Source organism: Myotis lucifugus, unplaced genomic scaffold, assembly GCF_000147115.1.
Source record: "Myotis lucifugus unplaced genomic scaffold, Myoluc2.0 scaffold_41, whole genome shotgun sequence".
Lineage (NCBI taxonomy): Eukaryota > Metazoa > Chordata > Mammalia > Chiroptera > Vespertilionidae > Myotis > Myotis lucifugus.
Window position 1 is genome coordinate 6,627,325 of NW_005871089.1, and position 26,142 is coordinate 6,653,466.

Consider the following 26,142-nt stretch of genomic DNA (forward strand, 5'->3'; position numbering starts at 1 on the left):
ACTTGCGATTGTGTACTTGTTCATTTGCCTAATGTCTGCCTGCTCTCTGAGACTATAAGCTCCAGGAAGGCAGGAACCATATCTGTCCTGTTGGTCCCTGGACCCTCAGTGCCAGCAGTGGTTCTCAACCTTCTGGCCCTTTAAATACAGTTCCTCATGTTGTGACCCAACCATAAAATTATTTTCTTTTCTTTTTTCTTTTTCTTTTTTAATATATTTTATTGATTTTTTACAGAGAGGAAGGGAGAGAGATAGAGAGTCAGAAACATTGATGAGAGAGAAACATCGATCAGCTGCCTCCTGCACATCTCCCACTGGGGATGTGCCCGCAACCCAGGTACATGCCCTTGACCGGAATCGAACCTGGGACCCTTCAGTCCACAGGCCGACGCTCTATCCACTGAGACAAACTGGTTTCGGCCATAAAATTATTTTCGTTGCTACTTCATAACTGTAATGTTGCTACTGTTATGAATCATAATGTAAATATCTGATATGCAGGATGGTCTTAGGCGACCCCTGTGAAAGGGCCGTTTGACCGCCAAAGGGGGTCGCGACCCACAGGTTGAGAACCGCTGGCCTAGAGCGTTGTATCTAGTAGGCTGGCCCTTCATAAATGTGTGGTGAATGACTAAATCAATGAAGATAGTCATCTTAACTTAGGGGCCTCTATCTTACCTTTTCTCCTGACTTGTTTATATCTGTTCTTGTCTAAGAATAGAGATACTTCCAAAGCTGTGATTGGAATTTCTTGTTGTTGTTAATCCTCACCGAAGGATATTTTTTCCATTGATTTTTATTTTTTATTTTTTTCCCTATTGATTTTTAGACAGAGAGTGGAAGGGAGGGAGAGATAGAGGAGAGAAATATTGATTGGTTGCTTCTGGCACATGCCCCAACCAGGGATGGGGGATGGAACTTGCAATCCAGGTGTGTACTCTTAACCAGGAATTGAACCTGCAACACTTTGGTGCTGGTTGATGCTCTAACCACTGAGAACACCAGCCAGTGCATGGAATTGTATAACCTTTCCCCCGGAACAACTTTACTCCTCTCAAAACATTGCTCCAAAATATTTACTGCCTATAAAAGAGACATGTTGTGCTATAGACATACTTTGGCTATAAAAAATCCAAAAAAGTTCTTACTGACATTTTTTCCAAAAGACAAACAGATACAGAGTAAAGAGGTCATATTGCTATCCAATGTTGTAAGTTAAAAATTATTTTTTTGTTTACTCATAGGCCACATCTATAATCACTAGGATGGCTGAAGGTGAGCTCTGTAAGGTGAAAAATCTTACCCTGTATAGATAACATTTTGCTCCATTACCCAGTACTACAGGAAGTGGTCCTTACCATAGCTATTTTCTGCTTTTAAAAAAAGTTAAAATATGATCGGCCTCTTTTCTCACCTGGCACACCTACTTACCAATCCCAGATCACAGGTTAATTACTATACTTTGGCTCAGTGGATAGAGCGTCAGCCTGTGGACCAAAGGGTCCTGGGTTTGATTCTGGTCAAGGGCACATACCTTGGTTGCAGGCTCCTTCCCAGCCCGGGTCCTGTCAGGGCTCTTGCAGGAGGCAACCAATTGATGTGTTTCTCTCACATCAATGTTTCTCTCTAACTTTCCCTCTCTCTCCCACTCTCCCTAAAAATCAATGGAAAAATATCCTTGGGTGAGGATTAACAACAACAACATATATAATTTCAGAGAGGAAGGGAGATGGAGAGAGAGAGAGAGAGAGAGAGAGAGAGAGAGAGAGAGAGAAAAACATCAATGATGAGAATCATTAATCAGCTACCTCCTGCAAGTCCCACACTAGGGATTGAGCCCGTGAGCCCGGGCATGCACCCTGACCAAGCATCGAACCGTGACATCCTGCTTCACAGATCGAAACTCAACCACTGAGCCACCCCAGTAGGGCTATATTATGTTATTTTTTAATTTTTTTAAATATATATTTTATTGATTTTTTTACAGAGAGGAAGGGAGAGGGATAGTTAGAAACATTGATCAGCTGCCTCCTGCACGCCCCCTACTGGGGATGTGCCCGCAATCAAGGTACATTCCCTTGACCAGAATCGAACCCAGAACCCTTGCGTCCGCAGGCCGATGCTCTATCCACTGAGCCAAACCGGTTTGGGCTATATTATGTTATTTTTATACCTGATACTTGTGTCTAGAGTTTACCCAACACTCTGAATTATAATTGCTTCCTTGTTAGTCTCTCCCATTAGACCATGAACTCTTTGAGGGCAGGGACCATGTCTTATTCATTATTCTCTTCAGAACCAACACAATATACAGTACACAGTAGGAGGTGCTCAATGTTTGCTGAAAGAATGGATCTGTCCTTTTCTAGCATGGGCAAAGTCCAATTTTTACCAAAGAATACCAAACAGGTTTGGTTACCTTAGATATTTAATTACTTGTGAGAAACATTCAATATAAGAGAGAGGTACCTAAATTACATTGCATTGCTTTCATTCACTTTGACTTATGTGTGTTAAGGGGGAGGCCAGAGCAAACAGAACCTTATTTGAGCCAGTTTCAATTTCCTCCCTTATAAAAGCTTTTGCTAAAGTTGCCAATGGGAAGCAGAACTGACAGATTTGAGTTCCATCTCTTATTTCCCTAGTCCAGTGGTCGCGAGCCGCGGTTTGCCGACCACGGCCCTAGTCTAACAGCAGAGAAAATCTGAAGGGCAAAAAGCAGAAGGAGAGCCCTAGCCGGTTTCGCTCAATGGATAGAGCATCAGCCTGCGGACTGAAAGGTCCCAGGTTTGATTCTGGTCAAGGGCATATGCCCGGATTGTGGGCTCAATCCCCAGTTGGGTGTGCAGGAGGCAGCCAATCAGTGATTCTCTCTCATCATTGGTGTTGCTATCTCTCCCTCTCCATCTATTAAATCAATAAAAATATTTTTTTTAAAAAGCAGGAGAGACAAAAGGCTCAAGCCCACTGGGAGGGAGGGAGTATGTTGGCTATAAATGCTAATCATCTGTGTCAAGTCCTAGCCAGAAGAAATCTCTAGGTTTCAAAATTTTCCTCTTCCGGTCCCACACTGTCCCTCAAGATGGGGAGAATGCCTCTGGGCTGGGCCCAATAGTGAGGCTCACCTCCCAATTTCCCAGACTGCCTCTGGCCACTTTTCTGCCTCCACAAAAGGCACAAAATTCAACTTCTCAAAAGAATCACCATCACTTGGAATGGATGAGAGTGAAATGTGGGGTTTGGGGAGCGAATCTCCCCCTTGCAGCAGGTTCTTGCCTCACGAAGATTGAAGAATAAAATTCACGGACTAAAAGGACTTGTTAGTAAAAGAGTGGAAATTTATTGGAAGCAAATACAAACTCCCACGTAGGTAGAGGTTCCCAATGGGGTAACCATCCAAGCCCCCTTTTCTAAGGTTTTAAAGGCTGAAAGTTCTTTGTCTATCTATGCTTCCTGACCCTGTGCTTTTCTAATTGGTCACTCTTTGCATAATATCAGTTTCAAAGTCCAAAACCCACGTGGTGCCTCCCCTTTGTCTCCCCCTTATCTTGCAACATTCCTCTATCTCCTGTGAAAATGTGTTTCCCTCTTTCTGTGGACAGTTCTCTATCCTCTGTGAAAGTATGTTTCCTTCCTCCCGGTATTCCCTGACTTTTCTTTATCCTCTGTGAATATATGACTTCCATACTCCAAGCCCTCACCTATCCATTCCTCCCCCATGGACCCTCTTTATTCCTCCTATTTTGTCCCTAGAATTCCTTTCAAGAGGAACAGATACACACTTGTCCCTTCCCACATATTTGCTGCCTAAGGCCATTCGTAATTCACCTTCTCTACTGCCAGCCTCCTAGCTCTCCCAGGTCCTCTCCACCTGCCTCTGCCTTTTCATTTTATGGTGGACCTTCTGAGTTGTTTGGAGGAGGTAAGTCACAATCAATAAAGGCCCCAAACCAAATCTCTCAGCACTTAGTGAAGAAACAAACTTTTAAAATTTTTTTGAAAAAACGGGGGTGGGAGGAGGTCAATGAGGGCACAGAGGGGATAGTGATGGAAAAAAAATAAGTCCTAAAAAAATTTATTTGAAAAAAAAATTCTTCTTTGATGTAAAAATGGGGTATAATCATAGAATCCAAAGACAGGATGTGACTCAAATAACACCTCATCTTAGCAAAGCAAGCAGTCGGTCACACTCGTTAAAATCACAAGGCTCTGTCTGCTTTTCCTGCCCTACATATCACAAGGCATAAAACAAAATATACATTTGCTTAGAAAATATATAGTGGGGGGAAAAATGCAAGCAAACTAACAAACAAAAAATATATAGTGGGGTTTTTACTCATCCCCTCATTAGAAAGGAAGTCTGCAGCTAAGAGGTTTGTTTCTTTCCCTCCTCCAATGTACAAGGTGAAAAGTTTTTAGGCTATACTTTTAATCACATCTGCAAAACTAAATATAGTTCTTGTTACTAGAAGTCTGCAGCATATCCAAACACGTGTTTAGCAGCCAGCCACACTCCTCCAATCAGCCTTCTCTCTCCAAGGTCACCCCTGTGCAGCCAGAGAGGGGAGGGGCTCTCTCCAAACTGCCTTCTCATTCCATCTCATCATTTCACTTAACCAACTGTTTATTGAAGAAAGTGCCAACCTAAAGGAACTTGCAACCTAATAGAGGGAGTGTACAGTAAAAAATTTAACTTTTTTTTTTTATTTTTTTAACCTTGCTCAAAGGTTGACCTTTTGACCTTGGCTCCTATAAAGTAACTTCTAAGCCCTTAGAATGACCTGCCTAATAGTAGTGTCTTTCTTTACCTAGGGGTGTTTGTCCACACAAATCCAACAATGTGGTTGGGGGGAAGGGGACTTTGGATCACATATTATCAGCTAGACCCCTGGAGGGACTGGAGACTAGGTCTATGACAAGGCCCTGATAAAAACATTGGACACCAAGTCTCAGGCGAGAGTTTAAAATACTCTGTATTGTCACATACAGTTACCAAGAAAGTTTAATGCTGTCTATGACTCCATTGGGAGAAGACAACTGGAAAATCCACATTTGGAACTTTCCTGGATTCTGTCCCATGCATTTCTTCCCTTGCCTGACTTTAATCCATTTTCTTTCACTTTGATAAACTGTAACAGTGAATATAATGGCTTTCAGTGAGTTCTGTGAATCCTTATGGTGAAATATCACACCTAAGGGTGGCTGTGGGGGGGTTATCCCTAACTTGCCATTAGTGTTAGAGTAAGGGTGGTCTTGTGGATCATCACAAATATGAGGATGGCTAATTCTGCCTGCAGAAGTAAAGGTTCAAATAAATATCTGTTGGCTCTGGCTGGTATGGCTCAGTTGGTTGGGTGTCATTGTGCACTGAAAGGTTGCTGGTTCGATTCCCAGTCAGAGCACATGCCTGGATTGCAGGCTTGCTCTCACATCGATGTTTCTCACTCCCCCTGTCCTTTCCTCTGCCTCTAAAAATTAATAAAAAATATTTGTTAAAAAATAGTTATCGCCCTAGCTGGTTTGGTTCAGAGAATAGAGCGTCAGCCTGCGGACTGAAGGGTCCCAGGTTCGATTCTGGCCAAGGGCACATGCCCGGGTTGCGGGCTCGATCCCCAGTAGGGGGCGTGCAGGAGGCAGCTGATCAATGATTCTCTCTCATCATTGATGCTTCTCTCTCCCTCTCCCTTCCTCTCTGAAATCAATACAAAATATATTTTAAAAAAATAGTTATCTGTTGAATGGAGTTTTTCAAAGATGAGTAGATATACTAGTATTCACCAGGTGAATGTAATCAGAATAAGGAAGGATGGTGTGTGGGAGAGCAGAGTGTATGAAACATGTGTACAGAGAACAATAAACCAACATCACTGGAGAGGAGGCAGCAAAGGAGGCAAGATACATTAAGGCCAGGTCACAAGGAAGTTTCCTAGCCAAGGTGACTAAATGATATGAGCAAGGACAAAGATCCCAGAAAGAGCATGACAGAGGGAGAAAGATGGGTTCAGTTTGGGACATGCTAAGTCTGAGGTGACTGGGAGATGACTGGTAAATATATATATATATATATACATACAGGTATATCTATAATAATAAAAGCATAATATGCTAATTAGAGCAGACGTCCTTTCAGATGTCCTTCCGGGCAACCTTCCTGACAAAGCCGGGGCTAGAAGGGAAGGCAGGGTCCTGGGTGCCTGCCGGCGGCCAGAGGGAAGCCTGGGTCCTGGGTGCCAGAGAGAAGCCGGTGCCAGCAGCCGGGGGAAGGAAGGTCTACTCTTGCACAAATTTTGTGCATCGGGCCTCTAGTATTTGTATATATGTGTGTGTGTATATATATATAGATATAGATGTATATAGATAGATACTGCACTGAAAGGTTGCCGGTATATATATATATCTGTATACACACACACACACACACACACACACCACACACACACACACCACACACACACACACATGGCTGATAAGACAGAGAAGGCATCAGCATATACACGGCAGGTAAAGTCAGGTAAAAGAAAGCCTGGGAAACATCCCTTAGATTTGGAAAACAAGAAGAGCACTGGTCACTGGATAAGAGCACTTGAAGTTATATGAATACAAGTCAGATTTCAGACATAAGTGAGAAGTTAACTGGTGGAGAAAGAATGGAGATAAACTGTTACTGGAGAGCCCTCTGAGTGGGATGGGGTTGACTCTCCTCGGCTCCTATCAGCTCGCAAGAAGGAATTCAGATGAGTAACAGACAGCAGTGCTGAAGCAAAGCAAGCGAATTTATTAAAAAAGCAAAACAAGAGAATTTATTAATAAACATGGCAGCCCTGGCCAGTGGTGCTAAGTGGTTAGAGCGTTGGCCCACAGACTAAAGGTTCAATCTCTGCCCCAGGTCAGGGCACATACAGGAGGCAACAAATCGATGTGACACACATTGATGTTTCTCTCCCCCCCACCCCCCAATCTTCCCTTCCACTCTCTCTAAAAACCAATGGGGAAAAATATCCTCAGGTGAAGATTTAAAAAAAAAGAATAATTGTGGCAGCCCTGGCTCAGTTGGTTAGGCATTGTCCTGTGCATGGAAAGGTTGCCAGTTTGATCTGTCAGAGCACATGATCGGGTTTTGGGCTCAATTCACAGTAGGGGGCGTGCAGGGGGCAGTCAATCAATGTTTCACTCTCACACTGATGTTTCTCTCTCCCTGCCTCTCTTCTAAAAATCAATAAAAATATTTAAAGAGAAAATAGAAGAATATACATGGCATAAAGCACAAGCAGGCAACTCAGTTAGTTTGAATGTACCACCCAGAGGGGGTCCAAGGGGTTTTATACTCTTCCCCTTATAGGTTTCAAAGCTCCTCTGCCAGATTATCTTGGGTGGCAGACTAGGTTTCAAAGTCCTCTTCTACATTGTTGTGGCTTATCTTGGAATGTTTGTACATATATCTGGTCATTTTGTTTGGCAAGTCCTAAGATGGCTGACTTCTTTGTATAGTGGGTGACATCAACTTCCCTTTTTCTCCCCTCCCCTTCCTCCTGCCCTAGCAGCTATCTTTCCTAACATCTCCCAAGTGAAACTATCCAAATACTTTTGGGGTTTTGTCCCCCAGACTTTATCTGTCTTTGGGTTTAGCTGGCACAAATGGCATTAGTTGGATCTTGGCTCTCTATTTTACCAGGCCAGGGTGATTTAAGCAATGTATTATCTGGTTAGGGAGGAGGGGTATAAACCATTTGCTCTCAAGTGTCTTGGCTGGGGAAGATAAGGTCTTGCAATTTACAAGCTGGCTGCAAGCTGCTCAAATTGTTTGGCCTTGTTTAATTTTCTTGTCTCAGTTTCCCCATTCCACTTGCCCAGGAATTTTCCTAGCTTCTTACTATCCTGCCACATAAACCATTGCCAAATACAAGTGGATTTGACACCAACTCTTCCATGCAGGCATTAGAACCCAGCATGGCTTTTCTGAGCTAACATTAAAATAACCAAGACTATTTATTTTGCTTGGTCTTTTCTAGGGACATAGGTTCCATTCCAGTGGCGCATGAGATGAAATAGGTGATATCAACCAGCAGTCCCTTGCTAACTCATGCCAAACTGGTCCTCCAGTCAAGGCAAGCAGGTCAAGGCCACACTGGATTCTTTGGTTGCAAGCTCAGAAATTACCTTTGCTACTTTAAACAAGATGGAATTTACTGGATGTTCACAGTCTCATAGCAAGAAAAAGACAAGAGCAAAATAAATGAATTCTTACTGATCTCTCCCTTCGTTCCTCTGCTCAAGACACAAATTCTTGGTGAGAAGCATATAATTGGCCCAAATTAGTCATGAGCCTACTGCTTGGCTAAGGAAGAGAGTTCCCCCAAATTACAGTCCCACTGTATCATATTGCCTGGGGAAGAGATAATGCCACAAAAAAGCTGGGAGCTGTTCAAGATGGCCAGAAAACTAATATCCAACCACAGTAACCTCTAACAAAACCATCTTTGTAACAGGTAGCATTTCACAAAGAAATATGAGCAGGACATACATTCTATTCAATAATCGATAATACTGGCTCCTCAGTTAAAAACAAAAGGGCACTTTTCTGAGATACATCCTTCCAGGTACCATTTAACAATATCAAATTGTGAATGGTGATAAAGTTTGGCTGATATGTTGACTCTTGCATTTATGCCCAGAGAGTGTCCTTTAGGGAAATAGTCCTTCTAGATCTGATTATTTCTGGGCATAGTCCAGCCAAGTCTCACTGATGCTAGCATGCGCTGCTCCTGAAATGGCACAGCTGGCTGCCGAGAGTACAGAATACAGCATTCAGGTGATCAGAGATGAAACAACTAGGCAGCCAACAACATGCTTCTTGACAAGAGAAACACGAGGTTCCTATTGCAGAACTGGCCCTACTGGAATTGAGGAAAGAGCTTATTGCTGTAGGCATGCTGGAATCTACAGCCAGCAGGAACATCATTGTGTGTGTGGGAGGAAGCTTCTTCTCTGGTTTGATAAGAGTTGGCTTGAATGGCTAAGAGCCCAGCAGGAAGGCCAGGTCCACTAGTGTACTGAATTTTGTCATCAGATTCCACTTAAGCACAAGTCCTGCCAGGATCTGTTCCCAAAATTAATCAATACAAAGGAACAACTGCATCTGACCTGGTCACTCATTTGACCTGGACCCCTCTGAAATTTTGTCCACAGGATGCTAGTGTTGCTAGAGTGGAATAGTGAATTCTTTTGTCCAATAAGGTAAGTTCTAAAAAGGAGAAAACAGTGTGGGGAGCAGATTACAGCCAGGGAAAATGAGACACATTTCCTGAACACAGAACAGACACCATCTTCCTTCCATTCCCACAGCTGCCAAAGAGCTCTAGCTCACAAATCTGAATGGATCTTGCCTGCTCAAAGCTCTTTATTGGCTCCTTTACATTCATGACATAAAATCCAAAATCTCGATGGAGACGAGAAGATGGCGGCATAGGTAAACACCGGAGTTTGCTGCCTCGAACAACCACTTCAAAAATACAACTAAAAGTCGGAACGGACATCAACCAGAACCACGGGAAGGCTGGCTGAGGAGAGTCTCTTCAACTAGAAGCAAAAACAACAGCATTCCGACGCTCAGAGGAGGCGCAGTGTGGAAAATTTAAAGGTACGGCGGTGCGGTGGTGAGGGTGCGCGCGCAAAGCGGGCTGGCGGCTGAGGGCGCGATTGTCGTTTTCAATCAGGAGTGAGTCTCAGACTCTGGGCTACAGATCCGGGCGAGTCTCTAGGGACCCAGACTCAAACGGGAGAAGCGGGACTGTCTGGCTACGGCCCCTCCGAGGTTTGCAGCGGTTACGGGGACAGAGAGGCAGAGCCCCTGGGGACAGACTGAGAGCGGCCATAGCTGCTCCCTCCCCCCGCCCTGTTGAGCCCGCCCCGCCCAAACCCTGCGCACGGCCATTTGCCGATCGCCTCAGGCAAAGGCTGGACTAGCGCCTCCCCAGAAGACAGACGTTTTCCACAGCTGATTCCTACAGCCAGTCGGCCTGGTGGTCAAATCCCTCTAGTGTTAACTACAACAATTAAGGCTTGGCTAGAACAAGACTGCGCACAGAGACCACAAGGGGGTGCACCAAGAAAGCATATAAGATGCGGAGACAAAAAAACATGACAGAAATGGAGGATATGGAGCTAAGAATCGCAATTTTGAGGGCTTGCCATAAATTTGTGCAGAGCCTCACGAAAACTAATGAGACCCTCGATGCTACGATAAAGAAATTAGAAAGTAAGCATACACGGACTGAAATAAAGAATATTATACCCAAGAGCAGACCAGAGGAGCACAAGAATCAAACCAAAGATTCGACAAAAAACACCCAATTGGAAAAACAAAATGAAAAAAGAATCCGAAAGTGTGAAGATAGTGTAAGGAGCCTCTGGGACAGCTTTAAGCGGTCTAATATCAGAATTATTGGAGTGCCAGAAGATGAGAGACAGCAAGATATTGAAAACCTATTTCAAGAAATAATGGCAGAAAACTTCCCCCACCTGGAGAAAGAAATGGACTTACAGGTCCAAGAAGCGCAGAGAACCCCAAACAAAAGGAATCCAAAGAGGACCACACCAAGACACATCATCATTAAAATGCCAAGAGCAAAAGACAAAGAGAAAATCTTAAAAGCAGCAAGAGAAAGAGGCTCAATTACCTACAAGGAAATACCCATACGACTGTCAGCTGATTTCTCAACAGAAACTTTGCAGGCCAGAAGGGAATGGCAAGAAATATTCAAAGTGTTGAATACCAAGAACCTACAACCAAGATTACTTTATCCAGCAAAGCTATCATTCAGAATTGAAGGTCAGATAAAGAGCTTCACAGATAAGGAAAAACTAAAGGAGTTCATCACCACCAAACCAGTATTATATGAAATGCTGAAAGGTATCCTTTAAGAAGAGGAAGAAGAAGAAAAAGGTAAAGATACAAATTATGAACAACAAATATGCATCTATCAACAAATGAATCTAAGAATCAAGTGAATAAATAACCTGATGTACAGAATGAACTGGTGATTATAATGAATCAGGGACATAGAAAGGGAATGGACTGACTATTCTTGGGGGAAAAGGGGTGTGGGAGATGCGGGAAGTGACTGGACAAAAATCATGCACCTATGGATGAACTCAGTGGGTGGGGAGTGAGGGTGGAGGGTGGGGTGGGAGCTGGAAGGAGGGGAGTTATGGGGGGAAAAAAGAGGAACAAATGTAATAATCTGAACAATAAAGATTTAAAAAAAAAAATAAAATAAAATTTATACAGGAAAAAAAAAAAAATCCAAAATCTCTGCATAACACAATCAGGCCCATCTCTCTCTCTTCCTCCTCTACAGCCCTCCAATCCTACCTTATGCTTCAGCCGTGCTGAACAGACTTCAGGTCCCACAGCAAGTCCTGCCCTGCAGGGGTGCAACTGTGCACCCTCCTGCCTCTGTGAGGAACGCCTAACCTCCTTGTCTGCAGAGCACATTTCTGTCCCTCCTCTGAGCCTCAGCCCAGCTCTGACCTCCTCAGTGAAACATCCCCCTACTCTTCCAGCCCCCGAGGCTCTAAGGGCCTTTCTGTTTCCATAACCTAAGCTCTGGCATTCTGATTTATGTAGAAGGGTGGAGCTAAGGCTTTGAAGGGCAGTGAGTACATCCCTTCCATAACCTACATTACAGAGGCCTAGCAAAAGGCTTATCTTCTGGAAGATGCTCAAATGTTTGTTGAAGTAGTGAATGAACACCACTTGCATTTTATCTCTGGTAATGTCTAAACAGAAGAAAATCACATTTGTCTTCTCAGAAGAGGGAAGATATTCAAATACTAAGAACTGCAGTTCCTGGTAAGACCTTTTAGAAAATGACGTCAGCAACAGTAGCAACTAGAAACTCAGCGGAATGCTTAAGGTATAAAACCAGAATGAAATGGGCCAAGACTTGAACAGTCATGGTTTAGGTAGACTGGGGCACAGGGGAGAGGGGACGGATGGGGGGGGGGGGCAGTTGGGAGAGTTTCAAGACTGTCTAAGGTTTAAGAATCACAAGTTCTTGGCTTTTCAACCATAAAAGCAATCTTGCTGAATGATACATTCACATGGGTACCTGGGGAAAGCTAGATCTGTACACCTGTTCATAAAAAGGCCCTTAAAAAAAAAAAAAAGAATCACAAGTTCTTTTTTAAGAATCACATATATTTACATTGTAGGTCTGGGATACACTTTTTACAGGAGTTAAGCTGTTTCCAGCTGGAGTGGCTTTGGAAAGTCCACTCTAAAATGAAGTCACCTATTGTCGTCATTGTCCTCCTCCCCAACCTTTGTTCTGAAACCAAGCACCTCCCTGTGACACCCAAAGGAGGCTGCTCTCTTTAGTTTTCCATGCGACTCCCAAGTTGGTCCAAGCTGTGGGGGTCACTCTTCAGCTCAGGGGTGGACAGATGCTCCAGCTCATAGTGCCCATTGTCAAAGGCCTTATGTGTGGGTTTCTCTTTCATGCCCTCCTTCTGGCTCCTCTTGTGCTCAATAATCTGCTGGAGCTGGTGCCCAGCATACTCTGGCTTGGTGGTCAGTGGGCCCCCAGCTGGCACAGCCACACCAAGAATATCTGACACCATGTACGGGCGTAGCCAGCCCACCAGAGGAGTGCTTCCAGGGCTATAGTGGGTCTGCTTGTGGTAGAAGAGAAGTCCATCCACCTATAAGAAAAGAGACCAGGGATCAAAATGACTTCTGAGGCCACATGTTTTTAGGAGAGCCTAGACACACGGGGCAGCTCTAGTGGTTTAATCCTTTTCTGAGTCACTGCCAGAGGAAAGAGTTCTCATTTCTCACACATGCAATTTCTCTAAATGAAGAAATGGCCTAGAAAACTAAATTTTAGAAAATAAAAAAAACATAAATAGCACATTCCTGTTTATAGTGTGCTTCCCTACCCACTACTTCACCCTTTTACCCACCATGAGGGTATTTTTGAGATGGGGCTGGCTCGAAGTTCTGGGGGCTTCTGTAATAACACAGTTAGTATGAAGTAGAAATTCAACTTGAACCCAAGTCCTCTCCCCAAATCCCATGCACTCCCACCACCCAGAGATCTCATAGTGGGTTATGTGTTCTGCACATGGAACAAAGCAGGGGAACTGGATAGGCCCATATGAGATGCTGGACTGCTGAGCACAGAGGAAACCTGTGTGGTCAGTGGTTGAGCAGTGACCTATAAACCAGGAGGTCATGGTTCAATTCCTGGTCAGGGCACATGCCCGGTGTGGGCTTGATCCCCAGTTGGGGACGTGCAGGAGGCAGCCGATCAATGATTCTCTCTCACCCATTGATGTTTCTATCTCAGACTCCTTTTCCTTCCTCTGAAATCAATAAAAATACATTATTAAGAACAAAAAGAAGCCATGCTCCCCAAGCCATTGTTGGCTGCCTAACTCTTTCCCCTAAATTGTTGCAAGCTATGTTCTAGGAAACTCGGTTTTTCTTAATGGTAAGATTTCCTACAGTCCCAAATTTTCTTTTCTGGGAGTCAGCAACTCATCTCTAAAAAGCATTTACTGGATCAACCAAAGGACTTGTATGCATGCATATAAGCCTAACCAATGGACACAGACACCAGGGTGGTGAGAGCAGGAGTGGGGGGGACGGCATTGGGGGAATAAGGACATATATGTAATACCTTAATCAATAAAGAAAAAAAAAGCATTTACTGTAACTTTATTTATAGTATAAGGGCTATAAGTAAAAATAAAGATGGCAGTCACCCTGGTTAGTGTTGCACAGTAGTTAGAGCATCAGCCCTAACACTGAAGGGTCTCGGGTTTGATTCACGTACCTGGGTTGTGAGTTCACTCCTCAGGGCGAGTGCGGTAGGCAACCAGTCCATGTGTTAGTGTCACATCAATGTTTCTCTCTCTCTCTCTCCCCTCCCCCTTCCCCTCCCTCCCTTCCTCTTTCTCTTAAAAGCAATGGAAAAAATATCCTCAGGTGAGGATTAACAAAAATAGATAAATAAAAATAAAGATGGTGTTCTTACTACCTTCTTAATTGACTCCCAGAAATGAAGGCAACCGCCGGAAGCTGTGACCCCTTCTCCAAAATATATCCAGTTCAAGCAAAGACTTGTAGGTGACTAGGCAGAATTTTAAAGGGTATGTTGGGCAAAGGAAAGTTTGCTTATTGAGACTGGAGAGGATAACTGCAGGTTCTAAGGATGACAGAAGACTGCTCAAGACTGAAGAGCTGCTGACAATGGGAGATTTTCAACACTAAGACTGGGAAAGTCCTGGACACAAACTGGGATGAGTTCGTCACCTGCCCCATGCCACTGCTCAGCAATCACTGACATACTCAGGGATCATTTGCTCTTCCTAGGAAAGAAGAATTAGAAGTTTACATTCCTGTGGTCCATCAGTCAAAGAAGCCCCTTTACTTTACAACCAGCCATGGCAGTCACACAAAGGGCCTGGTTCTCAAGCTTACAGCAAGAAGGGGCAAACAAAGAACAATCTAGGAATGAAAGCCTCACCCTGATCTGGGCCTCAATTTCTCTATCTGTAAATTGAGAGCGTTAGATGCGATGTCCTTTCAGGGCCTTCTAGCTCTGGCATTCTGATTTATGTAGAAGGGTGGAGCTGAGGCTCTGAAGGGCAGTGAGTACATCCCTTCTTAGATATCAGCTTTCAAGCCCTTTTCTTTTTCTTAAAGAGATTTTAGAGAGAAGAAAGGGGGGAGGGGCTAGAAAGAATCATCAATAGGTTGTCTCCCACATGCACTCTGACAAGGAATCGAATCCGAAATTTTTTGGTGTCCAAGATGACATTCCAAGCAACCTTCTGAGCCACACCAGTAAGGGCTCAGCCCTTTTCTGATGCTTTAACATAGCAAAGTCAAAAGATATCTTAAGACTGTGTAACCAAGTTTTCCAGTGTCCTGAAACCACATCAGAACAATAAAGACAATGACTTTGTTACCTCAAAAGGGAAATCCATCGACAGCACCTTACACAGGCTCTCAGGGGTACAAGGAAAATTCTTTAGCCCCACAAATTTAAACTAAAATATAAATTAGAACAAAGAATTAGTACATATTACAAATAATACTATTCTAGCAACTGAAAAGCTATATCAAAGAAGTTTTTTGTCTCTTCCTTCCCAGCTACCTCCCCTCCACCTACATGCTGAATTACTAGGTCAGTGGTTCTCAACTTTGCTTTATACAGGAGAATCATTTGGGGAACTCTTAAAAATTACTGATGCCCAGGCCCCACCCTGAGATTCTGACTGAAATGGTCTGGAAGAAGCCCAGACAGTGATTTTAACATATAGTCAGGATTGAGAACCAGGGTCCTACACTAGGTTTAGGGATTATATGTTATTCTTCCAGCCCTCTGACAATTGCCCCTAATGAAGGAGTAGTTGAACTTCTTTCACACCAGCAAGGATTTTATTTATTTATTTATTTATTTATTTATTTATTTATTTATTATTACCAGTATTTCTTTTAGCAGCAAGGATTTTTAGACTAAAGCAGTATAACTAGTGCTTTGACTCCCAGCTCTGCCAATCATTTTATCTCTATATGATTTCATTTTCCCATCTATAAAATGGGATAAAAATATCAACTTCATAGGGTTGTTGTGTGGATTCAATGAGATAATACATGTAAGAGCACTAGAACTGCTCCCATGCTCCCCCTTTTCTTAATACACATTTTTCCAGGATGTTATTGATAACATCACTGGAAGTACTGACCCCATTTATTGTCCTGTAACTGTTATCTAATTGCCTTTAAAAATGTTGTAACAAAAAAACAACAACAAAAACAAAAAAGAAAGAAAGAAAAGAAGAGCTGGCTGGCGTGGCTCAGTGGTTGAGCATTGACCTATGAACCAGGAGGTCACGGTTCAATTCCCAGTTAGGGCATATGCCCGGGTTGTGGGCTCAATCCCCAGTGTGGGGCGTGCAGGAGGCAGCCGATCAATGATTCTCTCTCATCACTGATGTTTCTATCTCTCTCCTCCCTCTCCCTTCCTCTCTGAAATCAATAAAAATATATTGAGAAAAAGAATGTAGGCAGTCCGGCCATTGTAGCTCAGTGGTTGAGCATCAGCCTATGAACCAGGAAATGGTGATTCAATTCCTGGTCAAGCAAGGCACATGCCCAGGTTTCGGGCTTGATACCCAGTGAGGGGCATGCAGGAGACGGCCAATCAATGATTCTCTCTCATCATTGATGTTTCTATCTCTATCTCCCTCTCCCCTCCCCTCTCTGAAATCAATAAAAACATACCAGTATTCTTAAAAAATGTTGTAAATAATCCAGGCAAATACCAATCTACAGGGCTTATTAAATGTCCTCAAAATAGCAGTCATATATTTAATCACTGAGCAGATAACACACACACTTGAATTACCATCTGTACTGTGGGACCTTGGGGAAGGCAGTCCCCTCTCTGAGTCTATATTCTCATCTGTAAAATGAGGGAACTGACTAGATGAAGTTACTCTCAGCTCAGATATAAGAGCAGAGGTTATCAAAATGTGGTTCATGGACCAGCGATATTAGCATCACTGGGGAACTTCAGCATTTCACACCAACCACTATTTATTGAGAGCCTACCATAAGTACTATGCTAGGAGGACATACATATTTTTCTCATTTAGTTCTTAGAACCACCCTGTAAAATAGATATTATTAATCCTATTATACAGATGAAGAAACTAAGGCCAAGTGATGTTTTTAGCTTAGCCTAATAATTATTAAAGCCAAAACTGGAATTCAGATCTGGATGACTGTTAAGCCTATAATCTTCCTATTATGCTGTACTATCTCAAAATTAAAGAATTTCATTCATAATGGTTGTATGTAGATAATAGATCATTCCAAACCAATCCACATAAAGAACTCTGCAACCCTAATCCCAGGCCTTACAGGATTGAGCTTGGTGTTCTCTCCCAGTCCTTCTTCTTCTGGTAACTTTGAATGCATCCAGTAGAATCGGAAATCAGTCTGCCACAAAAAAAAGACAAAGATAAAATACAGCTCATCTCAAACTCTAATAGGAGCAAAAAGCCACATTCTAAATAGCCACCTGATTTATGAAGACCTAAGCCCTTCTATCGTTACCCTCATTTCCTTAAAACACTGCCATCAGATCAGGAAGATATTTATAAAATCTTTGAAGATTTTTTCTTTCATTTTTTTTCTTTAGATTTGCCAATGTGTCAAAAATAACCTTTATTACTTTTGTAACAGCCTCTATGTTCTCACACTTTCTTGCCAGAAGCCTTTGTAGCAGGTGCTTTCAGGGCTGGAGCTTTCAGACCCTTGTGCTTTTCAAGGTGCTGCCTTCTGGCCTACAGCTTTCTAGGCAGACACTCTCTGGACTGGAGCCGTCTTGCCTGTAGCGATCACTTTTATTTTTTAAAGAATAGTTTATTGATTTTTAGAGAGAGAGAGGGTTTATTGATTTTTAGAGAGAGGAAGGGAAAGAAACATTGATGTGAGAGCACAACATCAATTGGTTGCCTCCTGCATGCCCTCCTCCACCAGGGATGGAGCCCAAAACCCGGGCATGTGCACTGACTGGGAATAGAACTGGCGACCTTTCTGGGCATGTGATGACACCCAACCAACTGAGCCACATCGGCCAGGGCCAGTGGCCACCATTTTTGCTGGAACCTTTGCAGAAGCAGTTGTAGCTCCACCTTTAACAGCAGGTGCTTTTTGGGGAGCTTTCAGGAGAGCTGTCCCCCCCCTTTTTTGGCTAATCCTCACTAGAGGATAGTTTCTCCATTGATTTTTAGAGAGGGTAAGGAAGGTGGGGGAGGGAGAAGGAGAGAAACATCTATGTGAAAAAGACACATCCATTGGTTGCCTCCCACATGTGCCCCAACTGGAGCAGGGATCGAACCTGCAACCCAGGTATATGCCTTTGACCAGGAATCAACCCGTGACCCTTTGGTTCATGGGCTGCCACTCTAACCATGATCCACACTGGCCAGGACAGAACTGCCTTTTAAAGGTTTCTAACTTCAAACTTGATTATTTAGTTCCTCATTTTCTTTACCTTCATGACTCGGCAATGATTAAACCTGTCATCTTGGCTTGCTTTTCTCTGGCTTCAATCTTCTTGGCCCATCTTGTGGCTGCCAGGCTTGTTAAGCAAACTTCTGGCGGGCACTATGTGAGAACTTGAGGATGAAGACAGTAAGCTGCATGCATTTGAAAGTCATGGCCTGTCTCCTTACTTGAATGGAAGTTCCATTAACCAAAGCCCTGTTCTGATGGATAATATCTATAAACTCGAGCAGCTTCGTGGCAAGAGGCCCAAAGGAAAGGTAGGCCACCCAGGCAACCTCCATGAAGCATCTGAACACCATGTTGATTGGGTTGTGTGAGAAGTAAGAAGGCATGAAGATTTTTTTTAAAAAATCCAGTAGTATTATTAATGGCAGTAGACCAAATATTTATTATGGAAGACCTACTATTGTCCAGCTCCAAGCTGAGAACTGTACAAACATAATCTTATTAATCCAAAACCACCCTGTGAGAGTTGTATTATCATTATCTCTATTCTACAGGTGAAAGGGCGGAGGCTCAGAGACATTACGTCACTTGCCTAGTTGCACACAAAAAATACTAAGAGACCAGGGCTCTACAACTCCAAATCACATTAGGTTGACCTTTGTTTTATTTTAATCCTGAGGACTAGAAACTACTACTACATAGCTGTAATTTCTCATAAACTACTTGATTCTCTGAATCAGTGATATAAACCTTACTGTACTTATGTCATTTTCTTTCCTTACATTATTTAGCTTTCAGAAACCAAAAACATAGTCTTTTCTTTATATTATAAAAACATAGGTGGTTTTGCCTAGCCAGTGGGGCTCAGTGGTTGAGCATCGACCCATGAACCAAGAGTACAAGGTTCGATTTCCCATCAGGGCACATGCCGGGTTGCGGGTTGGGTCCCCAGTAGTGGGTATACAGTTGGCAGATGATCAATGATTTTCTCTCATCATTGATGTTTCCTGGATTTTTTTAAAATATATTTTTATTGATTTCAGAGAGGAAGGGAAAAGGAGAGATAGAAACATCAATGATGAGAGAGAATCATTGATTGGCTGCCTCCTGCATGCCCCCTACTGGGGATTGAGCATACAACCTGGGCATATGTCCTTGATGGGTATCGAACCTGGGACCCTTGAGTCCGCAGGCCAACGCTCTATCCACTGAGCCAAACCGGCTAGGGCTCATCATTGATATTTCTATCTCTCTCTCCCTCTCCTTTCTTCTCTGAAATCAATGCAAATAGTTGGAGGGTAAAAGATTAAGTTTAAAACAAAAAATAGGTGGTTTTAGTTACCAAATTCATATATTGTAAATGCATGTTAGAAAATACCCTTCAACAGAATTACAGGAAAATATGTTTGGACTGATTTAAGACTACTGAGTTTTAGGTTTGGCTCTGCACCTGGGCAAGGTACGTAACAGTGGCTCTCAAATTCCCTATCAAAAGGATTAGAAATAAGAGTACTTACCTTTTAGAGATGTTGTAAGGAATTCAATGACATAATGCTCAAGATTGCTTAGTAATGCATGTCCTGGAGAATATTCTTAGAATGAGGAGCATGTTAGAGTTTCAAAGTACCACCACTGAGCAGATGAGGAAACCTAGCTTTGAGGAATGACATGAAAGAAATAGCCTACCCAGCTCGTGTGACTCAGTGGCTGAGCATCAACCCATGCACCAGGAGGCCCCAGTTCAATTCCTGGTCAGGGCACATGCCCAGGTTTCTGGCTCGATCCCCAGCAGGGGGTGTGCAAGAGACAGCCAATCAATGTTGATGATGTTTCTCTTTCTCTCCCTCTCCCGTTCTCTCTCTAAAAAACAAAAAAGAAATAGCCTATGGTGATAACCCATGATTGTCACACTTGGCCTGCATGAGGAGCACCTGCAGGCTGATTAAAATATAATCCACCCCAATAGTTTCTCATTCAGTAGGTCTGAGAACTTTCATTTATTTTTATTTTTTCAATTACAGTTGAAATCCCCTATTATTTTATATTGGTTCTGGCATATAGCATAAGGTTTAGACGTTTATACAATTTATAATGTCTTAGTACCCACCTGACACCACACGTAATTACAAAATTATTGACTAATTCCCTATAAAATTATTGGCTGTACTTTACATCCCCATGACTATTTTGTAACTGCCAATTTGTATTCTTAATCCTTTCACATTCTTAAACCAGCCCCCCAAACCTCCTCCCATCTAGCAACCATCAGTTTGTTCTTTATATCTATTTCTGTACTCCTTGGTCATTTATTTTGATCTTTAGATTCCACATGTAAATGAAACCATAGATTATTTGCCTTTCCCAGTCTGACTTATTTCATTTCTAAGTCCATCCATGTTGTCACAAATGGTAAGATTTCATTCTTTTTCATGGCTAATATGCCCTTGTACATGATTCACCTTATTTATCCAATCATCTACTGATGGGCAGTTGGGTTGCTTAATATCTTGCTGTTGGAAATAGGGGTGCATATATCTTTTAGAATTAGTGTTTTGGATTTCTACCAATAAATAAAGACAGAATTGCTGGTTAATAAAGTAGTTCTAGTTTTAATTTTCTGAGGAACCTCCATACTGTTTTCCGAAGTGGCTGCATCAATTTGCAATACAACCAACAGTCCACAAGGATTCCCTTTTCTCCATATCCTCCCCAACTCTTGGTGTTTGCTGACTTTTTGAGGATAGTCATTCTGACAAGTATGAGATAATATCTCATTGTGGTTTTAATTTGCATTTCTCTGATGATTAGTGACATAGAGAATCTTTTCATCTTTCTATTGGTCATCTGTATGACCTCTTTGAATAAATGTCCATTTAGGTCCTTTGCCCATTTTTTAATTGGGTAGTTTGATTTTTGGTGTTAAGTTATGAGTTCTTTATAAATTTTGGATATTAACTCCTTATCAGATATATTATTGGCAAATATAGTCTCCCATTCAGTAGGCTGTCTTTTCCTTTTGTTGATTGTTTCCTTTACTGTGTAAAAATTTTTTAGTTTGCCCAGACGGTGTGCTCAGTGTTTGAGCAAGATGTTATGGTTCAATTCCTGGTCAGGGCACATGCCCGGGTTGCAGGCTCGATCCCCAGTTGGGGGTGTACAGGACACAGCCGATCAATGATGTTCCTCTCTCATTGATGTTTCTATTGCTCTCCTTTCCCCAACCTCTAAAAATCAATTAAAAATAAAACATTAAAAAAAAAAACTTTTATGATTCTGAGTCTTACATTTAAGTCTTTAAACCATATACAAGAATAAAATCAAAATGGATTAAGAAGGTGGTCTAGTTTCACTTTTTGCACATATCTGTCCAGTTTTCCCAACACCATTTATTGAATACACTATCTCAGTTGTTGGCAAACTGCAGCTCGAGAGCCACATGCAGCTCTTTGGCCCCTTGAGTGTGGCTCTTCCTAAGCCTTAGGAGTACCCTAATTAAGTTAATAACAATGTACCTACCTATATAGTTTAAGTTTAAAAAATTTGGCTCTCAAAAGAAATTTCTATCGTTGTACTGTTGATATTTGGCTCTGTTGACTAATGAGTTTGCCGACCACTGCACTATCTTTACCCTAATTGATATTCTTGCCTCCTTTATCATAGATTAATTGACCATAGAGTTTAGGTTTACTTCTGGGCTTTCTACTCTGTTCCACTGAACTATGAATCTGCTTTTATGCCAGTACCATGTTATTTTGATTACTATAACCTTGTAATATAGTTTAATATCAGGTAGCATGATATGTCCAACTTTGTTATTTCCTTCTCAAGATGGCTTTGGCTTTTAGTGCCTTTTTGGGTTCCATATAAATTTAGAATTATTTCTTCTATTTCTGTAAAAAATGTCATTGTTATTTTGATAAGGACTGCAAAGAATCTCGAGTGCTCTGCACAGTATAGACATTTTAGTGATGTTAATTCTTCCTGTCCATGAGCACAATATATGCTTCATTTGTACCTTCTTCAATTTCTTCTATCGATTTTTGGTGGTATTGTTAGGGTTCTATGTGTATAGTATCATGTCATCTATTAAAAATGACAGTTTTACTTCACTTTTTAAAAAATCTTTATTGTTCAGATTATTACAGTTGTTCCTCCCCCCGCCCCCCCATAGCTCCCCTCCACCAGTTCCCACCCCACCCCAGGCCCTCACTCCCCCATTGTCCTCGTCCATAGGTGTAAGATCTTTGTCCAATCTCTTCTGGAACCCCCCCACACCCCTCATCCCCCCCGAGAATTGTCAGTCCCGCTCCCCTTTCCCATGCCCCCTGATTCTATTACATTCACCAGTTATTCTGTTCATCAGATTTTTTATTCATTTGATTTTTAGATTCACTTGTTCATAGATATGTATTTGTTGTCACTTTGTTGTTCATAATTTTTTATCTTTACCTTTTTCTTCTTCTTCCTCTTCTTAAAGAATAACCTTCACATTTCATATAATACTGGTTTGGTGGTGATTAACTCCTTTAGCTTTTTCTTGTCTGTGAAGCTCTTTATCTGACCTTCAATTCTGAATATAGCTTTGCTGGGTAAAGTAATCTTGGTTGTAAGTTCTTGCTATTCATCACTTTGAATATTTCTTGGTACTCCCTTCTGGCCTGCATAGTTTCTGTTGAGAAATCAGCTGACAGTCTTATGGGTACTCCGTTGTAGGTAACTGACTGTCTTTCTCTTGCTGCTTTTAAGATTTTCTCTTTGTCTTTTGCTCTTGGCATTTTAATTATGATGTGCCTTGGTGTGGTCCTCTTTGGATTCCTCTTGTTTGGGGTTCTCTGCGCTTCCTGGACTTGTAAGTCTATTTCTTTCACCAGGTAGGGGAAGTTTTCTGTCATTATTTCTTCAAAAAGGTTTTCAATATCTTGCTCTCTCTCTCTTCTTCTGGCACTCCCATAATTAGGATATTAGTACGCTTGAAGTTGTCCCAGAGGCTCCTTACACTATCTTCATATTTTTGGATTCATTTTTCTTTTTGCTCTTCCAGTTGGATGTTTTTTTGCTTCCTTGTATTCCAAATCTTTGACTTGATTCCTAGGATCCTCTAGTCTACTTTTGAATCTCTGTATATTATTCTTTATTTCAGTCAGTGTATGCTTAATTTCTGACTGGTCCTTTTCCATGTTTTTGGCATACTCACTAAGATCCTTGAAGGTCTCACCAAGTTTCTCAGAGGTTTCTAGAAGATTCTTGAGTAACCTTATCACTGTGGTTTTGAACTCTATATCCAGTATTTTGCTTTCTTCCATTTCTTTCATTTTTGACATATTTCTTTGTCTCCACATTTTGGTTGCTCCCCTGTGTTTGTTTCTACGTATTGGGTAGTTGCTAAGTCTCCTTGAGTTCATAGAGTGGCCTTGTGTGGTAGGTGTCCTATAGGGCCCAGGGGCTCAGGCTCCCCAGTCACCTGAGGTGGACACTCTTGGTGCACCACTTTGTGGGCAGTGTGCACAGTCTTGTTGTAGTTAAGCCGTGATTGCTGTTGGTGTCACTGGGAGGAACTGACCTCCAGGCCAATTGGCTGTGAGGACCAGCTGTGTCTACAATGGAAGAGCTGCTGTGCAGGAGACATTCTTATGGGGCAGGACTTGCTTCAGTGGGGCTTTGGTGCTGAGTCTGCCCCTTGAGTGTGTAGCTTAAGGATGTGAAGAGTTGTAATCTGGTATGGTCTCACACTGACCACTGGGTACACTGGCTCCTGGATCTCCAAGGAGGTGCAAAGTCAGCCACTTCCTGGGGCCACCCAGCAGGAGCTACAGAGAGATCTGCAGATTCCTCCTCTTTGTATCAGGTTTGGAAGTGCCCAGATGAGGCCCAGCTGTGAAGCAAGGCAGGCTGCTGCTACTGGCCTTGGGCCTTCTTATGATAGCTTAGGGGCTCCCTGACCCAGCTGCTGCCTGTTTGACAGGTTTTAGGCTGAGAAAGGGCAGGCCATTCATATGCAAAAGCCTCTGCGCACAGCTTGGGTGAGGTTGCAAATTGGGTGGGTGGGGGTCTCAGGGAATCACCAGGGCAGAGCAAACAGCAATGGCTGCCAGTCAGCCCTGCACCACAGAGGTCCCAGCGCAGGAACAATGACTGCTGTGAGCACCTCCATCTGAAAGAAAACCGCCCTTGCGTTCCTGCCCCGATGCCAGACACTCCAGTTTCTCCCCGTATGTGTCTGGGTCCCCCAGAGTCTCGCCTGGAACTGGAGTTCAGAGCAAGCAGGAGCTTGTATCTCCCTCCCAATTAAAAAAGCAGCACACCTGGGTGCCAACCCGTTCCGCGCCTCTGCACTTCCTACCAGTCTCAATGCGCTTTCTTCTTTACCTCTCTGGTTGTAGTACTTCCACTCAGCCAGCTTTCCCGTAGTTCTGGATGATAGTTGTTCTGTCTTTTAGTTGTAATTTTGATGTGGTTGTGAAAGGCAGAAAGTACAGGTGTTTACCTATGCCACCATCTTGGTTCTCTTTACTTCACTTTTAAAATAAAAATTTTTCTTTGCCCTGGCTGATGTGGCTCAGTTGGTTGGGTGTTGTCCTGTGCACCCAAAGGTTGCCAGCTCAATTCCTGGTAGGGGCCATGAAGGAGGCAGCTGCTCAATGTCTCCATCAATGTTTTTCTCTCTCTCCCTTCCTCTCTCCAAAAACCAATAAAAATATATTTTTTTAAATAAAAAAATTATTTTTTAATTAGAGTCAACATACATTATATTAGCTTCAGGAGGACCATAGTTATTAATCATCTATGAAACTTATGAAGTGATCACCCTGATATGTCTAGTACCCATCTGATACCAGTTATTATATTATTGACTATATTCCCTATTCTGTACTATACATCCCCATGACAATTTTGTAACTGCCAATTTGTATTTTTTAATCCTCCAAATATGTAATGCTTGATGAATTTGTATGTCATCCTTGCCCAAAGGCCATGCTAATCTCTGTAGCATTCCATTTTAGTATGTGTGCTGCTGAAGGAAGCAACAGATTTCCTTCTTTTTTTTCGGTGTTAAAAATTTTTTTAAAATTTTTTATTGATATGAGAGGAAGGAAGACACAGATTTGTTGTTTCACTTACTTATGCATTAATTGGTTGATTCTTGCATGTACCCTGAACAGAGACCAAACCCACAACCTTGGTGCATAAAAAATTAACACCTATTCTGGCGGGGGGGGGGGGGGGGGGGGGGGGAACGGGGGGACGGACTCAGGGAGCAACTGAGCAACCCCAGCCAGTGTAACAGCTTTACTTCTCCCTTTCCAATTTGCATGCCTTTTATTTCATTTTCTTGTCCAATTGATGTGGCTAGGAGTTCCAGTATTATGTTGAATAAAAGTGGTGCAAATGTTATATTGTTCCTAGTTTGAAAGAAAACACTTTTAACTTTTCCCCATTGGCTATGAAGTTAGCTGTGGGTTTGTCATATATGGACTTGATTGTGTTGAGGTACATTCCCTCTATTCCAACTTGGCTGAGACTTTTTATCATAAAAGGCTGCTGAATTTTGTCAAATGACCTTTTTATTTATTGATTTTAGAGAGAGAGGAAGGAAGAGACAGAAAGAGAAATATTGATTTGTTGTTGCACTTATTTATGCATTCATTGGTTGTTTTTGCACGTGCCCTAACGGAGATTGAACCCGCAACCTTGGCATATTGGGATGGTACTAGTCAATGGAGCTACCTAGCCAAGGCTCATTTGCGTTTCCTGCATGTGTTAATATGATGATATGAGGTTGTATCATGTTTACTGATTTGAAGATATTGAACCAACTTTGCATCCTAGCAATAAATCCCACTTGGTCATTAAAAAATCTTTTGAATGTATTGCTGAATTCAGTTTGCTAAAAATTTGTTGAGGATTTTTGCACCTATGTTCGTCACAGATAATGGTCTATACATATCCTTTTTGTAATGTCTTCATCAGGGTTGAAATGATGGTACTCACATCCTCATAAAATGAGCTTGGGATAATAGGTGTTAATTTTTTGAATGTTTGATAAAACTCACTTGTGAGCCATCTGGTTAGAGCTTGAATTTGTTGAGAGTTTTTTGATTACTGATTTG

General features: G+C 42.3%; 1 protein-coding gene and 1 pseudogene across 1 annotated transcript in view; both read right to left on the reverse strand.

Moving 5' to 3' along the window:
• Positions 1–12,178: 12,178 nt before the first annotated feature.
• Positions 12,179–26,142, reverse strand: part of SNUPN (snurportin 1) — a 51,443-nt gene continuing 37,479 nt past the window's right edge. The window contains exons 7-9 of the mRNA XM_023753178.1: positions 16,937–17,014; positions 14,977–15,057; positions 12,179–12,702 (exon numbers count right to left, since the gene is read on the reverse strand). Of these exons, the coding sequence (XP_023608946.1) occupies positions 12,376–12,702; positions 14,977–15,057; positions 16,937–17,014 (486 nt within the window). The 3' untranslated portion in view covers positions 12,179–12,375. The remainder of the gene's footprint in view (positions 12,703–14,976; positions 15,058–16,936; positions 17,015–26,142) is intronic.
• On the reverse strand, positions 24,957–25,057 carry LOC111825831 (annotated as a pseudogene).